The 9,733-nt window shown below is 40.3% G+C and overlaps 1 protein-coding gene across 3 annotated transcripts in view; it reads right to left on the bottom strand.

Moving 5' to 3' along the window:
• The window catches only part of UROS (uroporphyrinogen III synthase), a 34,862-nt gene that overhangs the window by 18,604 nt on the left and 6,525 nt on the right, over positions 1-9,733 (bottom strand). For all 3 annotated transcript variants that reach the window (XR_005201739.1, XM_037741789.1, XM_037741788.1), the window contains exons 5-6: positions 6,885-6,959; positions 1,135-1,209 (exon numbers count right to left, since the gene is read on the bottom strand). Coding sequence is in view for 2 of the 3 variants with exons in the window: in XM_037741789.1 (XP_037597717.1) it covers positions 1,135-1,209; positions 6,885-6,959 (150 nt within the window). In the remaining variant the exon portion in view is untranslated. The remainder of the gene's footprint in view (positions 1-1,134; positions 1,210-6,884; positions 6,960-9,733) is intronic.

Genomic DNA, 9,733 nt, shown 5'->3' with positions numbered 1-9,733 from the left:
AAAAAAAAAAAAAAAAAAAAGACCTATTTAAGGTGTTCTCTCTCCCTATACCACCCATCCTGATCTCACCACCTCAGGGTCGAGGAATATACCCGTCTCCTGGGACCACCTCAGTGGAAAATCTCAGCTGTCAGCAGTTCATCTGACCCCAGCCTTGCAGCTCAGCAGACACTCAAGCAATTCTAGAGAGGGGTCAGGAAACTACAGCCTGAGGTCGAAGCCAAGCCCATTGTTTGTGTATTGTCTATGGCTACTCTCATGCTTCCATTGCAGAGTGTAGTAGTTGTGACAGAACATTTGCCTGCGAAGCCTAAAATATCCTTAACAGATGAAGTTTGCCGGCCCCTGATCTCTAGGAAGGCCTGGATTTCCTCCTCTTCAGCAATTGAAGGCAAGGTGATTCTACTTTGTGCTTTCATGGGGGTGTATGATCTCACAGCTACAGCAGGGAGGAGTCAAATGACAAGGGTGTAAGAGCTTGCGGTTGAAATTGACATGCAGGGAAGAGAGCAGAACGGAGATGCACCTTAGAGGTGGGCCTACCCTACAAGCAGAACTTCAGCCTTCCCATCCCTCTTGCTTCAAGAATTTTTGCCTATGTATCTTCTGAAGCCTAAAATTCCATAATTAGTTTAAGACTAAGTCCCCATTTAAACATGAATACCCCCAGAACAAGTGCCATTTTAAGTCCAGTCCACATGCAGCCCAAAGATGAGTCAGCTCTTTACCTAGGAGCAAGCAGGGGGAGGGAATTCAGAGAAGGAAGTAGCTCCTGAGAAGGGAAAGGACAGTACTCGGGAAGGGGAGAGCACCCACTCACACCTCCTGCCTCTGCTCTCTTTGGAATCCCTCAAGTGATCTCTCCTCTGCTTTTATCTCCCAGGTGTTTTATTTTGTGTTATGTTCAAATCAAGCTCTTTGGTACAGGGGGTAGAAGGAAGTGGGTTAAACCTCATGCAAGTATAGACATACACAAATACAGGTAGGCTACAGTCCCAGAGTGGGTTACACGTTGCTCACCAATCAATCTCACCACCAAGAATGCACAGAGGAAATATTCTGTTCCCTAGGTAGTGGTTGTGAGGTCAACAAAAAATAAATGGGCTTCATTTTGAGTGATCTTTTTCTACTTACTGGAACAAATATATTCTGCAAGCTTTTCTGCATTTCCACAGGCTTCTCCTTCTGTATCCAGGCCAATTTTACTCACTGGAAAACAACAAAGAAATGTATTTTTTTACATGATTATTGAAGACCTTTTGTTCCAGCGTTATTTTTTAATGTGCAAATACACAAATATGCACTTTACAAATCACATTGAGAATGTCTTTTCTTGAAAGCCCCTAATGGAAGATTGCAAGAAGACAAGAAAGCATCAGATCCTGGTACCTGCACCCCCAAATGTGCAGATTGGGTAAGGCATTAACTAGCTTTCCTGAGCCCCATGTAGCTCATCTACAAGGGAGGAGAACACCAACCATACAGAACTATTTTAAGGATCATGTCAGATAATAAGAGCAAACTGCTTGCCATCTAGGAGGAGCTCAACAAAGGCTGTTTTCTATTTAGCCAGGAAGGAGATGATGGCTAATTCGGGACTTTTTGCAGGAATCTGCCTGACAGAGCCTTCATTTTGTTGGGGAGATGTGGCCAGACCACATCCAGAAAGATGTCATGGCTTGACATGGCCAGAATAAAATCGAAGGAAGGGGAGGAAAGGTTTTATAATAATCTGCTAACAGGGACCCACAACACTACAAATACAGGTCATTTAGGATAAGGGGCGATACCAGCACTTTCATGAGGTCTGTATTCATGAACCAAGTAAGAAGCTAACAGACCCAGGCTCCCCCTGCACTTCTCCAGACAGCAAACGCTTGGCCATTCCACAAAGGGTGTTGATGAAGGAAGGACCCAGGAGGCTGGCTCAATCAACACTGCTACCTGCTCACAGGAATGCAGAATGCCTCAGAGGAAGGAAGTGCTGTGGGCAGTCCACTTAGGAGTCACACAAGAGGCTAGTTAGTAACAAATGGCAGCTTTAATAAAAACACCAGCAGCTTTTAACTTATGAATCATTAAAAACATGCTGAATCAAAGAAAAAAAATGTCGCATATGACTGTAAACCCAGTTCAGGAACTAAGCCCTTGCTTATGCTGCGGTGGCAACCTAGGCTGGATCCAACAAACAAAACCTGTAGAAACCCCACTGGAACTGAACTGAGACATGAGAACTTGGCAGTGATGCTGATAATCAATATTGACATGAATATGCATTTTTCCCAAGTAATGAAACAATAATAACCATAACCAGAACATTAACTCTCATATACAGCTTTGCTGATCACAAAGTAAGCACTTGCTCATTTGATCCTTACACCACAACCCTGTGAGCAAAACAATTACTACTGTACTTGAGAGAGAAGGAAGCTAGTAAGCAGTGGCCAGCTCTACTCGTGAGGGCACGGACTGGGGCTACCTGGTCCACTCCACAGCCTACAGAAGGCTCTCAAGAAATGTTTGTATAAGGTCCCAGTCCCTGAATGTGGCAAGACTGACTCTGCATGAAGTCAGTACAACATTTCAACCAATGCTCTGGCTGGGCAAGCCCATCTTAAGGGTGCTGCCTAAGTAAAAGCTGACAGTGAAACCTCAAATTGTCTACAACTGTGTTAAATAAACCTGCCAGAGAGTACTTCTTACATTTCAGAGGTTAAGACACTGACTGCCACAATAGATCCAGTTTCCTGGGCTGTGTAAACCTCTGGGGTGAAATCTCTGCTGGTTAATGCCTAGGCTGAAAAGGTGCCAATTAGTAAATCTGAAGGTAAAATAAAATCCTTAGTACAGACAAATCAATAAGAAAAAAATGATATTTGAAGACATTAACAAGTGTATGAATAAGATGATTTCTGTAAAGTCTTTCCAGAATTAATGGGAAAACATGGCAATTAAAAAATATATATGGCCTTAAAATGGTAAAAACATCTGCACGCATATACAGGGGGGCAGGCTGGCTTTGGGAAAATGCAGTTGTGGATTTAAACAATGGCTGTACCACTTTCAAAGTGTGTGACCTGGTAAATCACATCCTCTCTCTTAGGCTCAGTTTTTGTTTTTAAATCAAAAAAATGGGCTTACTAACACCTTTCTTAATGAAAACAAGAAATGACATACATAAAATGCATAGCAAAGTGCCTGGTATATAACAGAGAGTCAAAAATAGTAAATATCTTTAGATGATAATTTCTTCCAACAATGCAAACATATATCTCATAATAAAAAATTGTTTTACAAATAATCTATTTATTTGCTTTTTTAATCTAATTTTTTTTTTTTTTTTCAGACAGGGTCTCACTCTGTTGCCCAGGCTGGAGTGCAGTGGTGCAATCTTGCCTCACTGCAGCCTCAACTTCCCAGGCTCAAGCAATCCTCCCAACTTAGCCTCCTGAGTTAAAGGGATTATAAGGATGAACCACCAAGTCTGGATAATTTTTTGTTGCTTTTGGTAGAGAAGAGATCTCACCATGTTGCCCAAGCTGGTAATAGAGTCTTTCTGTGTGATGAATTCCAAGTTGCTAATTGCTAAGCTATCTTCTGTGACGTCACTGGCCTGGGTTTACAAGGCCAAGCAACAGTGGATACTAAATGGTGCCTAGGTCCAACCTTGCAATCAGATGGAAAATTTGGGGCATCTGACCTTTGGGTAGCCAAATGGAAGGCTTTCCTTTGATATGGCTGGCTGAGTTGCCAGGTATCAGCCCACGAGCCGACCATCTCTGCTTCTTCAATACAAATTAGAATGTTATTAAAGTATGCATATATTATCCAACCATATAATGTTCTCAGGAGATTTTATGTAGACGAAGTACAGTAAGTCCTTGCTTAATGTCAACAATAGATTCTTAGAAATTGTCACTGTAAGCAAAACAACATACAGCCCGTCCTTGAATAACATCATTCAACGTGTTTTCATTACAACACTGAAGAGGAAAAAAAAATTGGTTTCATTATACATCATTTCACTTGAAGTGGCAGTTTCCAATAAGCTATCAACAATGTTAAGTGAGGACTTACTGTACAATGTTACATAGCATGTACTTTTTAAAAAAAAATTATTTTTAAATAAATAGAGACAGGGTTTCACCATGTTGCCCAGGCTGATCTTGAACTCCTGAGTTCAAGTGATCTGCCTGCCTTAGCCTGCCAAAGTGCTAGGATTACAGGCATGAGCCACTGCACCCAGCTAGCATGTACTTTTTTGCCATCTATTATTAATCAATAATACCTGTAAAATTAGGCTGGTATAAAGTCTTGCAACATTTATAAAGAAATATAGGCATCTTCTCTCACTGGACTTCCATACCGAGATTCCTTGCTATTCACTGGACCCTCGTTTTCATTTCTACTTCAAGAAAAATGTCTATTTTCTCTTTGCTTCAAATGTTCAAGTTTCCTAACCTGATTCCTAGGCTCTGGGGAACCAGGGGCAGCTCTTCACCAGAGGGCTCCTGGGCTTTGGAAAGTGGCTCCCAATGATCCCCGTGATCCATGCTCCCTCTGCTTGAGTGTGGGTTGGACTTACTTGATTCAAGCAAAGAGAAGATAGCGGAAGGGATGGATGTCACTTCCAAGATTAGGTCATAAAAAGACTGTGGCTTCAGTGGTAGGTGCTCTCTTGCTCTCTTGGATTGCCTTATGACAGGGGAAGCCAGCTGCCATGTCGCTGGTAGCCCTCTTGAGAGGCCTGTGTGAGTGAGCTGGGAAGCAGATCTTCTGAGGCCCACTGACAGCTATGTGAATGATTTTGGAAGCAAACCCTCCCCAAGTCAAACTTGACTATGGCCTGGTGACAGATCTCAGCTAAAGGAACCCACTAAGGCATGCCCAGATTCTGGCCCACAGAAACAATGAGATGATAAATGCTTGTTTCTAGCTAGTAAGTTTTGGAGTAATTTGTTACATAGCAAAAGATGACTAATACATTGGGCCTGGTCTCCTCCCAGCTGTTGGTGCTCAACTTCTGCTAACTCTGCAGGCTCCTACTGAGACTCTAGATGAACAGAAACCTCAGAGAGTTCAAGCAATGCCTCCTCCCTGTACTCATTCAAAAACAGCTCCTTTGTACATTATTAGGTCTGAAGAGGTGAACTCAAATAGAATGTTCAAAGTTAGGTGACTGACTTTCATGTTAAGGAAAAATGTGATTTCCTTTCAAAGAAAATTTTAAAAGTTACAAAATCTCTAATTTCCTCTCTCCTTTGATAATATGTTCCCTGCGTTTAGAACATGTCCTTTTCCTTCACAACCGAATAAACAGGGAACAGACTGAGCCCAGTGAGTGCCCAACTGAGACCAACACTCTGCTGCTTGTGAGCACTTGATATAGTCCACTCTCAGCCACTCTAAGTCTCAAGACACAGATGCTCATCCTTGTATCACCCTAGTCTTTTTTCTTGTTTTCTTCTCAGATGACAGAACAGTGACAGCCAAATGCATAGGGATGCTACTGAAATCAAACTGAAGGGCATGTGATACTCAAAATATTTGCTTATCAGCTAATGTGTGAAAGTTTGGGAAATCTACAAATACACTAACACTATATATTTGATAGTTCAATTTTTGGTAAGAAATATAGAGAATGAAAGAAATTGTTTATTTTCTTTCCTCTTCTCATTCAGAAAAAAATGATAAAAGAAAGTAACAAGCAAATTTCTTAACTTATTTTTGGGGGAAGACGTGCAGGAGTGAAGATGGTTTCCTTGGCAACCAAGCCACTGATTTCCTTTCCCCGGCTGATCTGCTGAGCTTTTGGTAAAAGTCATGCTGCTCAGAAGATGTAGGAATAATCTTTTAATTAGCTTAGCAACTCCCAACTGTTTCTTCCGCAACCTCATTTTGTTCTCTGGAAAATGTGCTTTTTAATTCTTAAACTATTTTCACTCATATTACACATTCCTCTAATATTTTCAAATTCATTGGACAAACTGAACTGTTCTGTAACAATGTTACAGGCTAATTTATGACAATTGCTAAGCATTGTTTTAAGTATTTAAAATGTTTAATGTTAATTTTTAATGATTACTATTTACATTTTATGCTTTAAAAAGAATATATAAACAAGACTTTAGAAAAATGTAGAAAATATTAAGAAAACTATAAAAACCAACTATAATATCACTATCTGGAGATTTAGGCCTTTAAAAATATTATAGTAAAAATAGGCCAGATGTGGTGGCTCACACCTGTAATCCCAGCACTTTGGGAGGCTGAGGCAGGTGGATCATGAGATCAGGAGTTCGAGACCAGCCTGACCAACATGGTGAAATCCCATCTCTACTAATACAAAAATTAGCTGGGGGTGGTGACAGGCATTTGTAATCCCAGCTACTCAGGAGACTCAGGCAGGAGAATCACTTGAACCCAGGAGGCAGAGGTTGCAATGAGCCGAGATCGCACCACCACACTCCAGCCTAGGCAATAGAGTTGAGACTCCATCTCAAAAAAAAAAAAGAAAAAAAATTATAGTAAAAATATAACATAAAATTTGCCATTTTAATCATTTCTTAAATCCATAATTCAGTGGCATTATGTATATTCACAATGGGATTAGTCGGCCAAAGGGTACAAACATTTTAACAAAGCTTTAGAATACAAACTGACCAAGTGGTTCTCAAAAGATGTAAACCAATTTTTAATGACATTTGGAAATGTTTGAATATATTTCTTTCATTGCATTCTTATCATTAGCATCATATATTTAATTAATTTTTGCAAATTTAATAAGCAAAAATAATATTTTAAAACTGAATTAAATTGTTTTTTTTTTTAAATGAAAAGGCTAAGCCATTTTTTGGTGTTTTATTTTTACCTTGACTCCTTACCTAGAGAAGTAGTAGCATTTCCAACCACATACACTGACTTGGCATTCCATTTTTCTTTCAGAGACCTTTCCCAGACTGTAAAACATGAAATTATATGTGAGTTGTAAATACCAAAGTGGCCATTTGGACCATTGCCCAAGGTTGCTTGTTCACCCTAAGAAACCTGTGAGCAAAGCAAACTATTAATAACTAAATGTAAAGAACAGCATCTCAAACTAAAATTCCATTTTCACATTGTTCATGTTTTATAGGCAATTTTTTAAAAATTGCTTTCATAAATGTTTTAGTATTCCTTGCTTGAAATATTACCTTCTTTCCACAGTTGGTACTAGAAGAATTTTAATGGGTACCAGGAAATAAACATAACTTGAAGAATTAATTTGCATAGTGAAATAAAAAATTTAAATCTAGACATATAAAAAAAGACACTGTCATTAAAAAAAAAAGCAACTTAAATGTCTAATACATAAATCCAATTGGTTTATTTTATACATAAATCTGAAAGCAGTTAACAAACTGTAATCTCAGAGGAGCGGGTTCTTTTCTTCATTACACCAAAGTAAAAATAATAAATTTCAGGTCAATTAACAAACACAATTTGATATAGAATACTATCATTTTATGATGAAACAAAATCTTTAAATATGGATTACAGAAATACAAAGAGAAAATAGATTATATAAATAAAATAAAGCCACTGGACATTTATTACATTTTTAGAAAACAAGGAAATAATATTCTTCCTTTCTAAAATCTGGTCATGAGTGTAACTTCGTCTTAAATTCAATAGCATTATTACTCTACCCTTTACATTAAGGGAAATTCCCTCTGAAAGAGTAACCAAAGATTGAGTTCCGCTTTGTTTCCGACCCCATAAATATCAATGGTACTTATTCAAAACTTATCCATAGCATGTAAACAAACCATTTTCCAAGCCTCGGAGCAGAACAACTGGAGTGAGCACCGGGTGGAGTCGGAAAGTCTGCCACGGAGCTGGCTCTGCCCCTTACTGTGTGTCCCAGTAAGTCAGTTAACCCACCTCGTCTGTTTCTTCATCATGGTAACTGGAATTAACTATACCCCTACTGCTTATTCCATATGGCTGTTGTGAGAATCAAAATAAGAAAATATCGGTGAAAATACATTTTAAATTTTATTATAAAGCACCAGAAGGACTTATAGTGACCTTTCTAGGGTTTTCCTCTTTTTCATTATCTTTACCCTCAAAACATATAGAAAAGGAAAAAATACAATTGCAAGAAAAACACCCAGGGCACCACTGGGAAAGAGTACACATGCCTCCCCATCTGGAGTGTAATGGCATGATCTCAGCTCATACAACCTTCGCCTCCTAGGTTCAAGTGATTCTTGTGCCTCAGCCTCCTGAGTAGCTGGGATTACAAGCACGTGCCAACATGCCCAGCTAATTTTTTGTATGTTTTGGTAGAGATGGGGTTTCAACATGTTGGCCAGGCTGGTCTCGAACTTCTGACCTCAAGTGATCCGCCCACCTTGGCTTCCCAAAGTGCTGGGATTACAGGCCTAAGCCACTGTGCCTGGCCGGTTCTGAGTTTCTTAGGTCCTCAGACTTTCAATTGGAGGTGAATGTGTGTATGCAATCACCAAGAAGGTAGTATGTTTAGGCTATAATGAAGCCTGGTTACATGTGGAGGCAGAATAACCAGAACTCACCACTGTCACTTACTCCATGCCCACTCTACTCCAGGTAATGTCCTGGATGGTTCCCTTCAAGACTCAGACTCTCCAGCGTGAATCCTGAACTTGTGCTTTATGTATTGTGGGGACCTGGAAAGTTCCTTACCCTCTGTTCTTCAGGTTCCTCATCTGCCAAGTGAAAATACTAAGCATATCTATCTCACAGGATAAAGCATTCATGACAGTCTTGCACAGAGTGAGCATTCAGTAAATTCAACCTAGCTAATAGTAGAAGTAATAATCCCATGATGCAGGTATTATTATGCCCACTTTAAAGACAAGAAGACTGAGGCTCAGAGAGGTCAAGGAATTCATTAAGGTCCAAATGGCTGCATAAACCCAGGCCAAACTCACACCAAAGCCCTTGAATGACCACTCTGCCTGCTGCCTCCGCTCATCAGTGTAACTGTGGAGGTGGGTGGCCTGAGTGTGGAGCCTGGCTCTGCACGGACTCGTTCTGTGCGTACCCTCCCAGCCTCAGTTTTCTCAATGGTAACATCAGATCACGGCATTGTGTGCCTCTGGACTGCTATCTAGGGTTAAATGGTTCATGAACGTGAAGTATTCACTACACGGGCATACAACAGGCACTGTTGTGACATACAACAGGCACTCCATAAATGTTATCTGGGAAGCTGTTCAGTTGCATTTATTAAGAAGGTGTTTGCTCAGGCTGAAACCCAGAGTTCTGTCAATGGGCACTGCCATTTTCATACTGTTCTCATGGTGAGGGAAGGCAGTGGGGAGACAGGTCAAAGAGATGACTGAGTCACTAAGTGCCTGACATGGTGGCACTGACCATTTTCTTATAGATTTTTTCATCATCTCTCTTTGATGAAAGTAGAACTTATCCTATTTTCAGAGGAAGAAGCTGCTGCCTGATACATTCTAAGTGGAGATATGAGTGCCCAGGAGGTGAATAGCAAATAGATAGGGAAAGTCCCTCTCAGGGTCATCTTGTCTGGGAGTTTAAGACGCAGCCCTGTCTCCCGTTTCCCAAGGCAGGGTCTGTGATCTGACACCACTAAGCACTCACTTCTCTTAGAAGTGCAGCTGCTTCTGGAACTTAAGTCTTCCAGCAGGAGAAACAACAGTAAATAAACATCCAGTGGCATCTACAGTAGACCCACCCT

This window comes from Cebus imitator, unplaced genomic scaffold (assembly GCF_001604975.1).
Source record: "Cebus imitator isolate Cc_AM_T3 unplaced genomic scaffold, Cebus_imitator-1.0 Scaffold107, whole genome shotgun sequence".
Classification (NCBI taxonomy): Eukaryota; Metazoa; Chordata; class Mammalia; order Primates; family Cebidae; genus Cebus; species Cebus imitator.
This window is presented reverse-complemented; position numbering and strand designations above follow the sequence as displayed.